The sequence below is a fragment of the Crocuta crocuta genome, unplaced genomic scaffold (genome assembly GCF_008692635.1).
Source record: "Crocuta crocuta isolate KB4526 unplaced genomic scaffold, BGI_CrCroc_1.0 scaffold67, whole genome shotgun sequence".
Classification (NCBI taxonomy): domain Eukaryota; kingdom Metazoa; phylum Chordata; class Mammalia; order Carnivora; family Hyaenidae; genus Crocuta; species Crocuta crocuta.
Genome location: NW_027531896.1, coordinates 972,375 through 992,027, shown reverse-complemented (window position 1 = coordinate 992,027; position 19,653 = coordinate 972,375). Strand labels below are relative to the sequence as shown.

At 37.0% G+C, this 19,653-nt stretch overlaps 1 protein-coding gene across 5 annotated transcripts in view; it reads right to left on the bottom strand.

The window, feature by feature from the left end:
• Window positions 1-5,788: 5,788 nt before the first annotated feature.
• ZC3H8 (zinc finger CCCH-type containing 8) overlaps window positions 5,789-19,653 on the bottom strand; it is a 28,877-nt gene continuing 15,012 nt past the window's right edge. For 2 of the 5 annotated variants that reach the window (XM_077773434.1, XM_077773438.1), the window contains 6 exons: window positions 19,026-19,159; window positions 17,278-17,400; window positions 16,317-16,428; window positions 14,612-14,721; window positions 12,998-13,047; window positions 5,789-6,360 (listed from right to left, as the gene is read on the bottom strand). In XM_077773434.1, the coding sequence (XP_077629560.1) occupies window positions 13,018-13,047; window positions 14,612-14,721; window positions 16,317-16,428; window positions 17,278-17,400; window positions 19,026-19,159 (509 nt within the window). In that variant the 3' untranslated portion in view covers window positions 5,789-6,360; window positions 12,998-13,017. Of the gene's footprint in view, window positions 6,361-7,645; window positions 8,182-12,421; window positions 12,668-12,997; window positions 13,048-14,611; window positions 14,722-16,316; window positions 16,429-17,277; window positions 17,401-19,025; window positions 19,160-19,653 lie in introns of those variants that run through there. The other 3 variants (XM_077773435.1, XM_077773437.1, XM_077773436.1) reach the window with 3 other exon arrangements.

Below are 19,653 nucleotides of genomic sequence, written 5' to 3'. Positions count from 1 at the left end.
TCCAGAATGGCAGACCAAGGACTTCTAAAAATCCACCACTCCATAAAAGACATGAGAGAAATGGCAAAAACAGTCAAAACCAATTTTTCAGATATCTGGAAATTAAAGGCTTACAACAGAGAATTTACTCAAGAAAAATAGCTGAATCTTGGTAAAATGCCTTGTGGCAACGACGTGCCCTAATCTCCTTCTTCTCTCCCCAGTTCCACAGTAGACTTGAAGCTAAGAGCCGACAGCTACAGTAACTGAAAACCAGTATCCTATCTGTAGCGGTCTCCAGAGTGGGTAGGACAGATTCAGAGCTCCTTAAAAGCCCCATTCACCCCAGACTGTGACTCTTCAGTCTGTAGGACAGTTCACACCATATTCTCAGGGCCTGTCTTCATCTGACCAGGCTCAACAGCAATAAGCACATCCAGCACCTACATCTCAGATTATGAATACTATTCTCAATTAGAAGGAATCTGGGCTCCTTAGAGAAATAGCTGATGTGAGGGCTGGGTTGGGAACATACAAAAATGAGCCTGGAATATTTGTTCCAAGTCCATTCAAGTGGTTGGCAGAATTTAAGACTGAGGTTCTCACTTTTTCCATGTCATCTGAGGGTTGTTCTCGACTCTGGATACATGGCCCTCTCACATCATGGCCAACTTATTTCTTCAAGGCCAGTAAGAGAAGTTCTGTTTCAATCTTTGGCATTAGGAAAGACCCAGTCTCTTTTGAGGTTCATTTGATTATACCTTAGGCCAGTTGGGATCATTTAATCAATTTGGGATTGATTAAACTCCAAACCAACTGATTCAAGGCCCCAATTATATCAAAGGTAAAGCCACTTCATCTTTGACATATAATGAAAGATAATCATGGGAGTAAAATCCATCGTACAGTAATGTCCACAAAGGGAAGTGATTAAACAGGTGGTGTGTACCAGCGGCAAAGGATCTTGGGAGCCATTTTTGAATTCTGCCAGGGGAAGTTGGGAGACATGGAACCACTCTTTTTCACAAAAGAAAAAAACAAAAAAAACACAAAAAAACCTTTTTATGTTTTCATAATTTATTAATCCAAAATAAATTTCATGACAATTTATGTCACAGTAAAGTTTTGCCTATATGCACATTTAAGTTCAATTAAGAAATTACATTCAATGACATGTAAATGTCACTAATAAGATCCACCATTTTTTATGTACCAGTAAGAAAAAATAACCTGCTGAGTAAAATGTGATATTCCATCAACTGTAAAATACATTCCAGTTTCAGAGATGTTAACTATGAAAATGTGTATCCCAGAATGATACACAGCAACTAAAAATATGGCTATTTTTTCTTACTTTATTTTTAAGAAATGTGAAGAGTGTTGCAAATTTCACAGGAATCAATACCACTTTGAGCTGAGTTGGATATCTTATCCTTCCCAATTCAACATATACATTCTCTCCTTTAAATGGATCTATTCCTTCCCAGTTTCTGCTCCATGCCGGGAACACAACCCTCCCCACTGTCCCGTTTCCTCCTTTCTCACACCCATTTCTTAGTCTGTCTTGTCTGCAGGAGCAGAGACAGGAAACTCAGTCTTCAGGGAAGAAGGTGCTTGGGGAGAAATACAAACTTTGGACAGATGAATGGAGGTTTGATTCTTGGCTCATATTTATTAACTTGCCTTTCACTGTAGGTAACAGAGAACTCAAATCAAAATGGCTTAAAAGAGTAAAGAAAATATGTTGAGGGGTGCCTGGGTGACCCAGTCAGTTAAGCAGCCGACTCTTGATTTCAGTTCCGGTCATAACCTCACAGCTCGTGAGTTCAAGCCCCACATCGGGTTCTGCACTGACAGTGCTGAGCCTGCCTGGGATTCTGTCTGCCCCTTTCCTGCTCATGTGCTCTCTCAAAATAAATAAGCTTTAAGCAAAGAAAAAGAAAATACGCTGAATTATTCATGTGGTGTAACACAAAATCTGAAGGTTGGGATCTCTTCTCTAAGGCTGGTGGATTCCATGGCTCAGCTGTTATCAAGAACCCAGCTTCAGGGTGCCTGGGAGGCTCAGTCGGTTAGGCGTCCAACTTCAGCTTAGGTCAATGTCTCGTCCATGAGTTCGAGCCCTGCATCGGGCTCTGTGCTGACAGCTCAGAGCCTGGAGCCTGCTTCAGATTCTGTGTCTCCTCTCTCTGCCCCTCCCCTGCTCATGCTTTGTCTCTCTCGGTCTCTCAAAAATAAATAAATGTTTAAAAAAATTTTTTTAATAAAAAAAAAAAAAAGAACCCAGCTTATTCCCAACTTCCATCTGTGTCACCTTTGGCTGGTTAGCTAGCTCCCCTTGAGGTCATAAGATGGCAGCATCAGTCCCAGCTGTCATATTTAGACACGGGAATGCCTAACGTCCTTATTGTGTACCTCAAGAAATGAGAACTTCCCCAGAAGTGAACCGGAGGACAAGTTATCATATTTCAAACCTAAACCAACTACTGGCAAGAATGGCACTTCCATTAGTGGTTTTCAACCTTGGCTATACTTTAGAATCACCTGGGAGCTACTGAAAATCTCATGTTCACACCAGGCCTCCCTGTACCCTGCTCCCTGCCAAAAAAAATTCAGACTTTCTGGGAGTAGTCCCCTGGCATAAGTTTTGTTGTTGCTTTTGTTTTTATTTAAGTTTTCCTTTAAAAAGATTTCAATAAGAAGCCAAGGTTGAGAACCACAACTTCAGATCCTCGTTGATACAACTCTAAAGGTTGAATCCAGAGCCCACAATCTACAAACCACACGTGATGATGTCATGGAGGAGAGAAGGACACCTAAGCTAAACTAAAATTCTGTTAGGAAGGGGAGAAAACACATGTAATGGTATGCAACTAAGCTTATCAGCTGTGGAGACTCAAGGCGGGTAATGCCTTCTTAGAGACATGGTTTCCTCAGCTGTAAATAGTAATAACAACTACTATTGTTATAATAATACCTATTATAGGGTTGTAATAGGTATTGAAAAGGATTTCATATATATAATCCTACCATTCAGCAGGTGCTTAACCTGAGATATTCTGATCTCACTAAACTGCAAATGTGGCATTTGTGCTTCTGATTGGCAGTAAGAGCTCCATATTCCTTAGGCCAGATCACCAAATCACATGGTATTTTGATCTCGACAAGCAACAGCTCAGAAGAAATCTTTGAATGCAACCTCCCAATGGTTATACTTATCAAAACCAGTCAGTGAACTAAGACACTTATGCCAGAAGTCAGGAAGCCTATTAAGACAAGGGACAAGTCATTTAACACTTGTGGGTCTGAATTCCTGAAGTTCTACAATTGGATTAAGTCAAAACACCAAAAGATAACACACTCAACCTGTATTGTCTTACCAACTGAAAAATAATTGAGGTTTATAGTCTTGTGGCTTTTAGTTACGGACCACAAAAAAAGTTATATGAAACTTGTTACACAGAATCTTAAAAATAAAAATTTTGTTCATTTTACTTAGTGATTTCCACAATGAAGACTCACATGAGAAATGTTTACATGAATTACTAGGAAAGGTGAGGTTTTACATTCCACCTCCTTTCTGATAATAAGAGGTTAAATAGATAACCACGTCATCTTTTCTGTTTTGGCTCCAAAAAAGATCCGAGATAAATTTAATATAGCCAAGAGAACCATGCTGGCCAAATGATGTAGAAATCCATGTACAGACTTTTCTATTACAACTGTCCTAATTACATTTTTTCTGGTCCATATATTTTTAATGGATTATGGCTTAAATTTTTTTTCAATTTTTATCTTAAGTAGGCTCCATGCCCAGTGTGGGCTTGAACTTACAACCCTGAGATCAAGAGATGCATGCTCTACTGACTGGTCCAGCCAGTCACCCCGAACTGACTATGGTTTTAGTATTCATATAACTGCTTGGAGCTCCATCAAGGTTCAGTGACATTTACTTCACAGAAGAAAACCAAGAGGAGCAGTGAGGAGAAGGTAGCAGGAACTAAACATGGTATGGATGAGATGGCCGTACAACAGAGCACTTAGGACCTAGAGGACAAATGGATCTTGAATCAGATACTACACGGGGTCAGGGATGGCTGAAGCAGGACACTGGAAATAGGCTCTGAGGAAAAGAGAGTGAACTGGGAGAAGAAGTGGAAAATGGAGGCAGGAGATTCAGTTGAAAGGTGCTATACTAACCCAGATATAAGAGACCCAGGGCCTAATGGCTGCTTTAGGTGCAAAGAGCACATCAGAGAGAATAGCTCTCTCCTCAACTTGATTTAACGGAAGTTAAAGAGATTTCATGGACACAAATATGTTTGCCTCTTCAAAATAACAGCTGTTAAATAAGAGCTTTTTTTAAAAAAAAAATGTTCATTTGTGTAGTTTGAGAGTGCATGCACATACACGTGGGGGAGGGGCAGAGAGAGGGGGGAGAGAGAATCCCAAGCAGGCTCTGATCTGTCAACACAAATCCCGACACGGGCCTTGAACCCACGAACCATGAGATCATGATCTGGGCTGAAATCAAGAGTTGGATGCTCAACCAACTGAGCCCTCCAGGCCTCTAAAATTAGAGCTTTTAAACTTCTCTGACTTCTCGGTCCCTGAAACCTCTGCCTGGTCTTCTAAGTTTACAAGCAGGATGGGTACTACCACTTGGGAGTATAAAATTATTTTTTTCTTAAAATGAACTTTATATGTAAACATTTATACCTCATCAGTATTAAACTGTATGTGAATTAACATTATAAGGAGATAGATTATTAAACTGTCATAGAAAATTAAATGTAAGTACCATGAAGGTTCACAGAAATAGAAAAGTAGAAGGTAAATGTTCCTATTTAATTTCCTTTTCTATACAATTGATCCCAATATCCACCTTATAGAGTAATATGGCTTAAATAAGAAAGTTAAACAGTATTAAATAAAATACCATATAGCCCACAGATAATAAGTGTGCATAAACATTAGCTTATTGTCGACCAATGTTAACTAACATACAGGTTTGCCATAAAATTCACCTTCTGCAATTGACAGGATCTGGAAATCCTTTGAATTATATATGATGTCTAAAGATACAAAATATCAATTCACCAGGTGATATAACCACTCCTTTGCACAATTTCATTAAATCATTGAAGGCTTTTGTAAAGGATCCTTTTGAAGTATCAACTCAACCTCTTTCCTCTGTGACTTCCTCCAGCAGCTTCTAGTGCATTGCCTTGTCTTGCTCCCTAGCCACAGCCAGGGAATGAGCCAATCAACTTGGCAGATAGGAAGGGGCCATGGAGAGATGACACACTCTTAGCTCAGAGACTCCTATGCTAAAGGCCCAGGAACGATCCTGGGTTCTTCCTTTCCTAGGTCTTGTCTGATAAACCTTTGCTTGAAATATGTGCAACTCCATTTCTTACTTTAGCAGAATTGGGTTAGAAGCAAAATAACTGACTTATATTTTCAAACTGGACTTTAAGAACGGTCACTACCTTTGGTGTACTCTGTGTATCCAGCAAGTTAGTGATGCTATTATTCTTCCCAGCAATAAAACAATATGATGACAACAGTTTCAGGCTCATAGTATTGTTCTAATAATAATCAGTACCACTATACAAGTGCATATTTAGAATCTCATTATCTGTGCTTGGAGAATTTTGTATTCGACTATTATGTCAGAGATATCACATTTCTAAAATTTACATTTTACACAAATGTACAATCTCACTACAGTTTATAAACCAATGAAAAAGATAACCGTTCTTATATCCTAACAAAAAAGTTAAAAACTCCAAGTTTAGGAATGATATAGCAAGAGACATTGTTCCATTTTATTTAAAATACTGAGAAGCTGGAAACAACAGGAAAGTAGTTTTAAAAAAATCACAAACTGTAATTTAAACAATAAACCAAAATTGTGAGCAACCATTAAAAATATGCTGTAAATGTATTTAATGACATGAAAAGACCTAACTGTAGAGTCATTATCCACCTATTTCCCAATGTGTTCCTAGAGAAACCTGTTTTCTCTTTTCAATCTCCTGTCTCTCTCCACGCATCTGCACTCAGCTGAATCTTCCTTCCTATTTTACCTACAAAACTCAATCAGAAAAGACTTCTGCAATTTACTACTACAACATTTACCTACCAGCCAGCATCTCTGCCATATATGCTCCTTTTCTGTTCCACTGGTTGGAAACAGCTTGGTGAAGACCAATCCCCTCACTTATACACTAGATTCTGCCCCTCTGCCATCAATTAGAGAAGATGCATAACATCATAATGACACAAGAGGGCGCTTTAAATGAGGACTCTTGTAAACCACTCCAAATCAACAGTCTTGAACAGGCGTAGACATAAGCACTCTTCATCTATACAAAACTATGGAAGAAAACAAAAACACATCAGCTGGTGAAAATTACCAACTTAGCCATCCCTATTCCCTTCCTCCAAAAAACCATGCAGCAGCAGAAAACTGTAACACAAAAATTCAAACTGAATTAAATATCTCTGTTGAAGAATATGAAAAAACCTGGGGCGCCTGGGTGGCTCAGTCGGTTAAGCGTCTGACTTTGGCTCAGGTCATGATCCCATGGTTTGTGAGTTCAAGCTCTGCACTGACAGCTCAGAACCTGGAGCCTGCTTCAGATTCTGTGTCTACCTCTCTCTCTGACCGTCCCCTGCTCATACTCAGTCTGTCTCTCTCTCTTTCTTAAAAATAAACATTAAAAAAAAGAATATGAAGAAACCCGAACTGAAATTCAAAACCTAAGACAAACACTGAAAAAACCAGACGTAATGAAACAAGAGTTGACTGATCTCAGAAATGATACAAAAAAGAGATCATGTCAAAAATACAGGCTATATTAAAAGACAAGATAGATTAGAATGTAAACAATAAGGGTTACTGGATAAAAGTGGAAAAATAACAAAGAATAAAAATGAGATGAATAAAGCAAAATTTATAAAAGAGTAAAAGAAAATTCATCATAGAGAGGGAAAACACATAAATGTAACAATTTACACAGTAACTATAATATGACAGAAGCTAACCCAAACGTTCAGTCATTTCGATAATGTGAAAGGGCTTACTTAATTCACTTATCAAAAGAAGTAAAGGATTTTTGGTTTAGCTCAAAGAACAAAACTGAACTATACACATTATACAAGAAAGGCTAAAACTTATTCAGAAAAGCTAAAAAACGACGTGGTGGGCAAATAAATACTAAATGCAAATATAACCAAATTTCCAGTTGCAATGTAAAATCTGAAACCACAAGAAGGGACTTTTTGTACTGCTACATTAAAACCTGTTAGTCTATCCTGTAGGTCAGATGGATGTTTAACCCATGCATCCCATGCATTTTTTACCACTAGCCATTATTTATTTGGAAAATATGATCTTACTAATTTATACAGATCTTTCAAATGGTTTATTATACATTATTTATGACATTTTAAAATATCACCATTCTTTAATATCACCAACGAATCTCACCAAAAAGTCTTTAACTATAGGAAAGCTTTCAAGCTCAAAGAGGCAGATCAAATGTTCCAAAATTGCAATTTTTGCTCAAAAGCCAGAATCCTATCATTGATAACAAATATTTTCAGTTATTTTCCCTGAAGTAACAGGCTCACTTAATTCATTTGAGAAACTGCCTGCCAAATATCCTTATCTGAAAAAAAGTTTGCCCCTCGGTTGCTCTTTCAAACATTCATGAAAAAATGCAGCTAATTCAGCTCACAATTAAGATAATAGCATATAAATGCTTTTCCTTGAGAATACCAGACCATACAGAAATACTTTATACATCTTCCAATTTCACTATATGGATTATTGACAAGACATATACTCAAGAATTGGGGTTTTAACAACATTAATCGTTTTACTGTTTCATCAAGGACATTCTTTTTTTTAGGTTTATTTATTTATTTTGAGAGAGAGAAAGAGCAGAAGCAGGGGAGGGGCTAGGGGAGGGAGACAAAATATCTCAGTAGACAGGGAAAACACATTTGATGGGAGGCCTAGGTGGCTCAGTCAGCCTAAGCGTCCGACTCTTGATTGCAGCTCAGGTCATGATCTCACGGTTGGTGAGATGGAGGCCCGTTTCAGGCTCTGTGCTGACAGTGCAGAGACTTAGGATTCTGTCTCTCCTTCTCTCTCTGCCCCTTCTCCACTCATGCACATAGGCTCTCTCTCTCAAAAAAATAAATAGAAACTTTAAAAAAGGGGGATAAAACACATTTGACAAAAATCCAACACCCATCCATGATAAAAGCTCTCGATAAAACAGGAATAGAAGGGAACTTCCTCCAACCAATGAAGAGCATCTTTGCAAAACATACAGCTAAAATCATGACGGTGAAGGACTAAATGCTTATTGCCTAATATCAGGAAAAAGGCAATGATGTCTGCTGTTCCTTCTATTTAACACTGCATAGGACATTTTAGCCAGTGAGACCAGTCAAGAAAAAGGAAAAGCAACCAGATTAGAAAGCAAGAAGTAAACTGTCTTTATTCTCATATAATATGTAGAAATTCCTAAGGAACACACACACACACTCTACAGAGAATAAATGAGTTCAGCAAAGTCACACAAACAGATCAAAATACAAAGATTAGGGGAGCCCGGGTGGCTCAGTCAGTTAAGTGTCCAACTTCGGCTCAGGGCATGATCATACAGTTTGTGGGTTTGAGCCAAACATCAAGCTCTACACTGAGTGTGGAGCCTGCTTGGGATTCTCTCTCTTTCTCTGTCTGTCTCCATCTCTCTTTGCCCCTCCCCTATTCATGCTTTCCCTCTCTCTCAAAAATAAACTAAAAAAAAAAAAAAAAATACAAAAATTAATTCTATTTCTCTATATCATGAATGTATGCCCCAAAAATGAAGTTTAGGGGCGCCTGGGTGGCTCAGTCGGTTAAGTGTCTGACTTCGGTTCAGGTCACGATCTCACTGTTTGTGGGTTCGAGCCCCATGTCGGGCCCTGTGCTGCCAGCTCAGAGCCTGGAGCCTGTTTCGGATTCTGTCTCCCTCTCTCTCTGACCCTCCTCTGTTCACGCTGTCTCTCTCTCTCAGAAATAAGTAAAACATTTTTTAAAAAAATGAAGTTTAATTCCTCTCATCAAGAGCATCAAAGAGGGAAAAAATAGATGTAAATAAATTTAACAAAAATGTAAACCACACACTCATACACTGAAAACTACAAAACTTGGGGAAATAAATAGAGATATATTCCATATTCACAGATCAGAAGATTCAGTTAACATGGCAATTCTCCACAGATCAATGTAATCTCTGTCAAAAGCCCAGCACAGGTTTTTTGCAGAAATTTACAAGCTGGTCTTAAAATTTATATGGAAAAGCAAAAGACACTAAATAGCCAAAACAATTTTTGAAAAGATGAACAAAACTAGACAGCTTCTATTTCCTTATTTAAGACCTAATAGAAAGCTATAGTATCACAAGACACTATCACAAGACAGTGTGATAACATGTAAGGATAAACATAAAGAGCATAACATATAAGAATACACATATAGAGCAATAGAACACAACTGAAAGTCCAGAAAGAAACTCATACATTTATAGTCAATTGATTTCTGACAAAGGTGCCAAGGCAACTCGCTGGGGAAAGGGTAGTCTTTTTTTTGAAATGGTACTGGGACAATCAGATATCTATATGCAAAAAGAAATATTTAGATCCTTAGCCCATACTTTTCTCAAGATTAACTCAGAATGAATCACAGACATAAATGAAAGAGCTAAAACTATAAAAAGTTTTAGAAGAAAACATATAGGTGAAGCTTGTGATCTTGGGTTAGACAGAATTTTTAGATACAACCTCAAAAGCATGCATGATCCATTAAAAAAAATACACTTACTGCCAAAATTAAAATGTTCATGCTTTAATAGACACTGCCGTAAAAATACAAGCACAAACTGGGAAAAAAAAGACAAAACCACATATTGGGACAAGATATTTCCAAATCATATATATCATAAAGGACTTATATCCAACATATGAGAATTCTTACAACTCAACAGTAAGAAGATGATTCAATTAAATAACGGGTAAAGATCTGAACTGACCAATGGCAATTGAAAAGATGCTTAACACCATTAATCATTAGAAAAATGCAAATTACAAGCCTAGTGAGATACCACCTGACCCCTACTAGAACAGCTACAATCAAAACAACTGACAGTAACAAGTGTGAGTGAGGATGTGGAGAGACCAGAATCTTCTTACATTGCTATCTGGAATGTAAAATGATGCAGCCACTTTGGAAACAATGTAGCAGTTCTTAAAAATACATTTACTGTAAGACCCAGAATCTCCAAAACATACAATGGAATAATGGGGGCAATTATATGTATATAAAAAGTAGTAACTGGGGTGCCTGAGTGGCTCAGTTGTTGAGCATTCAACTCTTGATTTTGGCTTAGGTCATGATCCCAGGGTCACGGGAACAAGCCCTGTGTGGAGCCCGCATGGGATTCTCTCTCTCTCTCTCTCTCTCTCTCTCTCTCTCTTTCTCTCTCTGCCCTTCTCCCCCACTCATGCACACTCTCTCTCTCTAAAAATAAAAAATATATAAATATATAAAAACCCCCAAAATTTCTTTAAAACAAAAATAAAAGTGATCTATGCTAAGGCATGAATGAATCTCAAAAACATCATACTATATGAAGAGTCAGAAACAAAAGAAACATTAAGTTCATATGAAATGCCCAGAAAAGGCAAATCTAGAAACAGTAAGTAGATACTGGTTGCCTACAACTGGAGATGGGCTTGGGGAATGACTGAAAATGGGCATAAGGGATCTTTTTGGGGATGTCAAAAACATTCTAAAACTGGATTTGGTGATGTCACACAACCTTTAAATTTATCAAAAAGTATTAAATTTTACACTGAAAACAAGTGAAAACTATATCAAAGTAAAAGGGTCCAAAACAGGCAAGGCATTTATGTAGAACAGCATTAGAGAAACTATCAAAATATATAAAATCCAGTAAAGCTACAGTAATTAAGACAGAATATTAGAGGGAGAAAAAAAAATGAAGCAGACAGATACCCCAGAAATAGATCTTTGTTCAAATGAACCTTATTGATACCAGAAGGGGCAGGCATTATGATCAGTGGGAAAAGGGCAGTGTTTTTAGTTGAATGGTGCAGAGACTGCTTATCCTTTATCCATATAAACAAAGGGAGGGAAAATAAGGTCCCTACTAAATACCATTAAAAAAGAAACAGTTTTAATTCTTCTCATCTCCCGCTAGCCACAGCCACTCTCTTTTTCATGTAATTTAGCAGCTCCTCCCACATGGAAACTACAAGTACGGTGTACTTCCCGAACTTTCCAACTTCGGGCTTGGCTATGTATCTTACTCTGGCCAATGGGTTGTGTGTAAATGTGATGCAAACAGCCTTGAGATTCTGCCAAGGCCATGAGAAGAACACATCCTAGGTAGCCCACTGGTCCCAGGAGGAGACTGAGACAAACATGGGCCAGAACTAACCTAGTCAACCTGCTTTAAGAAGCAGAGCCAAGCCAGCCAAGGCCAGCCTAGATCAGCCTATTCCCAGCCAATCTGCAGACGCAGAGAAAAAAAGAAATGTTTATTTTTACATGCTGAGAAGATTGTGGTTAACACCATTAAGGTAGCAACTGTTACCAGATACCTTTTCCAATGGAGTAAAAAATAAATGTAAAAAGCAAAACCCCAAAACTTAAAATGGCCAAAATAAGCAATTCTGCTCACAAAGGCACCTCAGAAAAAGTGAAAAGACAGCTTACAAAGTGGGAGAAGACCTGCCACACATACCTCACAAAGGATTACATCAGGAGTATGTAAAATCAATTTATAAAGGACAGTCAGTCCAACAGAAATGTAAGCAAAAAAACACTAACCGGCATTTCACCAAAGATGAAACTAAAAAGCTAGCAAGCATAAGAAGATGCTGAACTTCAGGAAAATAAAGCTATGTGACATCACTTTTATGCCCAATAAACTGGTAAAAAAAAAAAAAATAAAGTCTTGACAATACAAAGTATTGGCAAGTATAGAGCAACAGGAATTCTTTTACACAGTCAATGGGAATATAAACATTTTAACTACTTTGGACAAGATTAGTATTATTTTAAAATTTTAAGATGATACAATTCTACTCCTTGGCTTATATCCAGGATAACTCACACATATTTATGTCAAAAAACATTTATATTAAATTATTTATTATATACTATTAGCAACACTTTATATTTAAAATATTGAAAATAACCTAAATGTCTATCAGTAGTAGAATGCCAATAAATGTTAACATATTTATAGAATGAAATGCTATATAAAAGTATAAATTAATGAATAAGAGCTATGTGGATCTACATGAATGAATCATAAAAGCATAATGTTGAGTGAAAATACCAAGAAACCAATAAATACACAGAATATTTATTGTTTAAAAAAAAATCCAAACTGGTGGGGAGCCTCGGTAGCTCCGTAGGTTAAGCATCCAACTCTTGATTTCGGTTCAGGACACGATCTCAGAGTTCATGAGATTGAGCCCATCAGGCTTTGTGCTGACAACCCAGAGCCTGCTTGGGATTCTCTCTCTCTTCCTCTCTCTGCCCCTCCCCACATGGTTGCTCTTGTGCTCACGCTCTCTCTCAAAATAAATAAGCCTTAAAAAAAAAACCCAAACTGTTTAAATAAAACCCAAATACAAGCAAAACTAAATATGCTATTTAGTGAATCATATACCTTGGTAAATCTACACAGAAACAAAAGGGAAGAAAGAAATACAAAAGATAGTAACAAAGAGAGGGAAGCAGGTCCAAGGAGATGGAGATACATATTTATGTACATGTTAACAAATATTTTATAATTTTTTAGCAGGGGAGGAGAAAGAAAGAGATTTCTATTCTAGAAAACGGAAAAGTCCTATGTTTTCATGCCAATTTCTAGACGTGTTTCAGAGAAATAAAAAGAAATGTGCTAAATTCTAATTTTACCTTTTCCATGCCTTTTATTTTCATGATGACTTCTTTTCAGTATCCAAAACCTAATATGAAAAAAATCACACATTTTTATCCATCAATATCAAATTCAGGTACGTCATAATGCTCTTGTAATTTTCTAATGATTCCAGTACTATTTATCCTAGTAATCACCTAATACTTAGTTTAAGAACAAGTGAAAGATAACTTTTACATCTATCTTTTTCCCATACGTATTTCATACTAATAACAAAATATTTGGTATGACTTTTTTTTAAAGTTTATTTATTTTGAGACAGAGACAGAGAGAGAGAACGTGCACATGTGAGCAGGAGAGAGAGGGAAAGAGAGAATCCCAAGCAGACTCTGTGCCATCAGCACAGATTCTGATGCAGGGCTCGTACTCAGGAACCATGAGATCATGACCTGAGACAAAATTAAGTAGGGTACTTAATTGACTTTTAATTCCAGGGTACGCCTTCATATTTTACAACATAAAAACATCCAGAAATAAGCACTTTTGACTTTCTAATATTTGCACATACTCAAAGAGAACTTCTGCTACAAGATGGTATAGCTTGGTTCTAGAAGAATCTTTCATTTTCGCTTATATTTCAATTTAACTTGAAGACATTGACTCCAACTAACATATGGAGTCACATAAATGACTATTTTTTCAATTATCTTTCCTCATTAACTGAAAAAATATTTGAAGAAAACTTTGAAATAACTACTGATGGATGCTTTGACATAACTAAAATATTTATCATCCAATGATTCTTAGCTTGCTTTCTAAGAGTATAACAGGAGTATTAGTTCCCCTATTTGCTTTGTTTCCCTTTGATTAGCTTTGCTACTAAGGTTACTAACTACTTTGAAAGTTTTAAGAACATTCCAATTTATACTTATTGCTTGCATGAGTATAATTACTAGCAATAAATATACATTTTCCTTTAAGCTACAAAAATATATATATATACAAATAAATAATTTTCTTTTTTAAATATTAAAACAAAAAATTTTTTAATTTTTTTATTTATTTCTGAGAGAGTAAGAGACAACGTAAGCAGGGGAGGGTCAGAGAGAGAGGGAGACACAGAATCCTAAGCAGGCTCCAGGCTGTAAGCTTGCTGTCAGCACAAGCCTGACGCGGGGCTTGAACCCACGGACCGTGAGATCATGACTTGAGCCGAAGTCGAATGCCCAGCCAACTGAGCCACCCAGGCACCCCTTTTTTTTAAAAAAAATTTTTTATGTTGTATTTATTTTTGAGAGAGAGAGAGCGTGAATGCAAGAAGGGCAGAGTGAGAGAGACAGGGAAACACAGAATCAAAAAGAGGCTGCAGGCTCTTAGCTATCAGCACAGAGCCCGATGCGGGCCCTGAGCCCGCGAGCTGTGAGATCATGACCTGAGCCGAAGTCAGAAGCTTAACCGACTGAGCCACCCAGGCGCCCCACAAATAAATAATTTTCTAAATGGAATTAAATTCTAAGATTGTCAGTCCTAATATATCCCATATGGTAACCTATGAGGGATTCTCTTTGAAGAACAGTATGTTTCCAAATTCTCACCCTTAGTTCAAACATATTCTTAAAAGAAAAAAAAACAAAAATTAAAGTTGTACTTACTTTGGCCAACAATTCTTGTGTTTCAGGAGTCAGTGGAGCATGTGAAAACTTGCAATAGTCACCCTGATAACATTTTGTTCCTGTATGATAAAACTTGCAAGGATATTCATGTAACCCAAATGTTAAGGAAGAGAACAATTTTAATACAACTAAAATAATGTGTTAGTGATTTATTAACTTTATTTTCCCTATATAAAGGCCTTTCCTCCTAGTAGAAACACTAAATTCTCTATTTAGAATAGAGCTAATAAATTATTAATTGAATTATATGAAATATCTAATTTTAGGATAATTATAATAAATCAAGCTTATTGGCTATCACATGAAACTTTTCCTTCATATCCATTTTTATAAATTATAGGTCTGTTTCAATGACATAAGTTTGTATATTTTAAATACTTTAAGAAATGTGATTATCAATTTTTTATGAATTCTTTTAAAGTTTTTTTGTTTTTTTGTTTTTTTTGAGAAACAGAGAGAGTGAGCAGGAGAGGGGCAGAGAGAGAAGGGGACAGAGGATGTGAAGCAGGCTCAGCAGAAAGCCTGATGTGGGGCTTGAACTGTGAGATCATAACCTGAGTTGAAGTTGGATGCCTAACCAACTGAGCCACCCAGGCACCCCAGCACCCCAGAAGTGTGATTATTTTTAAGGCATTCTTTTGGGGTGGAAGCAGTAAGGTCAATGGTGATGACAGATTTTACAAATCTGGATCCTTCATATGTTAGGTTTATTTCAAACAGAATCAGTTTAAATAACTTCAATGTTGTTTTCTAGAAAAAAAACTCAAGTTTGTATTTGAGATTCCATGTATTGCATGACTGCAGGAAAACAACTTTTGTGGTACCCAAAGGTGCTGTACCATAAAATGTTTATGTTCCATGTTTTCACAACATGTCTGTACCATCTGTATTGAAGAGTTAAGGTTATTCTCCAAATTAAGGGACAAGTCAGTAAAGATTATACAAAAAACAAGTACTCCTAAATGATGTAATTCCTGCTCCCCCCCCTTTTTTTAAACAAAGTAACTCATATGAGGGTGCTTAGCTGGCTTAGTTGGTAGAGCATGTTACTCTTTTTTTTTTTTTTTTTTTCAAAACACTCATAATTTATTCTGAAGTGATCACAAAGTATACCGCATATTTTCAAAGGGTTTGCTTTAAAAAACTGCATTATCTTAACTGCATAATTTGTAGAGCACGTTACTCTTGATCTCAGGGTTGTAAATTCAAGTCCCACATGGAGTATAGAGATTACTTAAATAGAAAATCATTTAAAAAAATAATAACAAAGTAGTTGTATGTGTGTCTGTGTGTGTGTGTATATACATATACACATATTCATACAGACATATCTATATGAATCTAGATATAATTAGTTAAAGTCACAGCAGAAATTCTGAGTCTTTCCGGGGGCTGAATGGGTTTCATGAACCTGCTGCTATGCTATCCAAGTGAAGAATCTTCATTTGAGAGAATTACTAGAGACAGAATCCATCTTTTCTTTCTTGGGAAAAAAAAAAAATCTATACAGTTTAACCACTTTGATACTGATTTGGGCTTGGATAACATAATTCTGCCATAGCTAAATCACAGGTTTCATTCAAAATTAAACATTTAAAATGTTCATGTAAAAAAAATAAATAAATAAAATGTTCATGTAAATATTTATAAAAAGTAAGTTATTGTATCTTGCGATAAAGGATATTGTGCAAATACAGACAGTTTTCACCTCTGGTACAATAGCCTTGTACATAAAACTTACACATTTCCTTTTTCTTCTCTATCTCTGCATCATGATCAAATTTACACTGGTCTCCCTGGGCCAAAGGAAAAAACAAGGAAAAGCCATTATTTCTCAGTTAAGTCATTCAGTTCCTACTAATCTTAAAATAAGCAATTGATTCCAGAAAAAAATCTTAGAAGCACTATAGTCTAATTCTTTTATTTATTTTTTAATGTTTATTTATTTTTGAGACAGAGACAGAGACAGACAGAACACGAGTAGGGGACGAGCAGGGGGAGGAAGACAAAAAATCCGAAGCAGGTTCCAAGCTCTGAGCTGTCAGCACAGAGCCCAACATGGGGCTCGAACCCACAAACTGTGAAATCATGACCTGAGCCAAAGTTGGGCACTTAACCAACTGAGCCACTCAGATGCCCCTACAGTCTAATTCTTAATGAGCTATCTTATAACCACTCCACACAGATCTGCTTAAAATCTTACTATGTCCTAAACGCTTTTAAAACAAAGTATTTTTTAAAAGCTTCTTTTTTTAAAAAAATGCTTATTTACTTATTTTGAGAGAGCCTGCACATGAGCAGGAGAGGGGCAGAAAGAGAGGGAGAGAGAGAACCCCTCCACGCTGCCAGCACAGACCCTGCCACTGGGGCTCAATCCCATGAACTGTGAGATCATGAACTGAGCCAAGATCAAGCATCAGCAGCTTAACTGACGGAGCCACCCAGGTGCCCCTAAAAAGTATCTTTCTTAAACATAAAATAATACTTCAGTAAAGTCTTCTAACTGAACCTTTTCCAGAAGGAAATAGTTATAAAATGTACAAGCATCCTTTTAGAGTATACAATGGAAAATGGAGTTGGCTCTTGCACATTTTTGTTATACCTTACATTTTAGTATATTTTTAAAGCTTATGCAGTTTTTATACCTTAATACATTTCCTTTCAAGAAAATATTTACAAATTTGTTTCCCCTTGCGTTCCACTGTATGTTGGTTGATGAATCCCTGACTCATCCTCACAGTCTGCTGCTTCTCTTTTGGTTTACCATCCTTTGAGAACAAAAACAAAAACAAAGAAGTAAATGTGAGAAATGTAAATTTAAATATTTTATCCCATTGTACAAAATCATTTTGACCACCTTTAAAACATTAAAAAGTAACTCTTCTAAGTTGGCCTACATGTGTAAGTTTTGGACTTCTGTACATCAGTTAAAAAATAAATGTTCTGCCAATGACAACAGAATTCCAGCACTGTATGTGTTTGTTCAATCTGAATTATTATATTGTACTTTGCCCTCATTTTTAAAAATTGAATAAACAATTTTTAAAAACGAAAATGCTACTACTTCTGATAAAAAACGAAGTCTAGGAATAAGGCTCTTTAGAACAACAGAGACAAAACTGGAGACCGTAAGGCAAACCAAAAGCATTATACTCTTCAAGTTCAATGAGATGCTCACTGGGTGAGAGCAGAGAATAATAACCAGTTCTAGTTAACAAATATAACCTTGAAGATGGCAACAGAGATATAAAAACAAAAGATGACTTTTATATAAAAACAAAAACGGAATTTCATAATACATTTTAGCTCTTTAGAAACATAAACCATTTTAGTATGTTAACCTGTGGTTACACACAATGTCTGTCGAGCAAATTTCTGAACATTTTTAGTAATTAAATATATGCAAAGAAGAGACCTAACTACATGTATGAGATCTGCTTTGTAATAACCTCAAGTTTCCACTTAAAGCCATCAAAATTATGTATCTAATATGTGTCAGTTTAAATCTTTGGTTTTATTTGACTATGTTATTAAATTCTAACACACAGGTTTACAGTTTGTTACTCGTAGAAGGCCTGTCAGCATTAGCTGAATAATCATTTGAGTCCGTATAACCCAAATGAAGGGAATTCCAACAGAGTCAGGGGATACAGTTCTAGGTATGACCTGGCCCTTTGTGACTAAGCAGATACCAGAACCCCCAGGGCTTCAGATTCCTCATTTGTAAAATATGAAATCCTATATAAATATGTTTCAACCTATAATATTTGATATTCCTAATATTTTACCACCCCTAACACTTGTCTTCTGGACCAAGTCTACCAACAAAAGGTTAGTTTAAAACACCTCAGAAAAGCAGAGTCCAGAGGAGTCGCTTACTGCTCTATCCTGATTCCATCTGCAGACCAAGGAAGAGGAACTTCTACACAGCAAAATCAAAATACCACACAGGTAAGGGGTGTTTTCTAAGCGAATGCTCAGAAATATTCATTTTTTATTTCAAGGGGGCGTCAAGAACTGAGAGACCAGGAACTGCAACAGTAGCAACCCTGTAAGACTCTGTGACACTTGAAGTGTTCTCTTGGCTACTTTACCTCAGCCCTGCTTCTCCTGCTTTTCCAGCCACTGGCAGTACAACACTGCAACATCAAGAGACTTGTGTGCACGTGTTAAGGTAAAGAGGTTCAGTGCCAACGCTTAACACAAGTGCTCGCAGCGAATGAGGGAGAGGGAAGGAGCAGCAACAGTGACAAGGAAGAATGTGGAGATCCCACTAACGGTGAGAGGAGATTTTTCACCGTCAGAGAACCCTCATTTTGTGGCTTGCCACTGACGTACAAGATCCGTATCCTGCAGCACGTAGGTGCCCTCCCACATGCCTACACTCTTGTACCTGCTCCTGTGCGCCACCGTTCTTCAGTGAAGCGTTGGATCCTTTGTGTCCAGTGCCGGGCCATTTTCGTTTCATTTTCTTCTGTTTACCATTTTTCTTTACAGCTTTAAGGTTTTTATTTTTTTGCTTAACAGCTAAATAGAAAAAAGAGTTAACTTTGTTTAAATCTTAAACATTAAATGTTAAAAGTTTAATTTTAATTTATGATGACATAAAAGTACAATGGCAATTTACTCTTTTTTAATTTTTTAAAATGTCAGCGCAGAGCCCGACACAGGGCTCTAACTCACAAACTGTGAGATCATGACCTGAGCCAAAGTTAGACACTTAACTGACTGAGCCACCCAGGCGCTGTCAGTTTACTCTTAAGAAGTACATTCTGGGGGCGCCTGTGTGGCTCAGTCGGTTGAGCGTCCGACTTCGGCTCAGGTCATGATCTCACAGTTCGTGGGTTCGAGCCCCACATCAAGCACCGTGCTGACAGCTAGCTCAGAGCTTGGAGCCTGCTTCAGATTCTGTGCCTCCCTCTCTCTCTGACCCTCCTCTGCTCACACTGTCTCTCTCTCTCTCAGAAATAAGTAAAACATTAAAAAAAAATTTTTTTTTAATAAAAAAATAAAATAAAGAA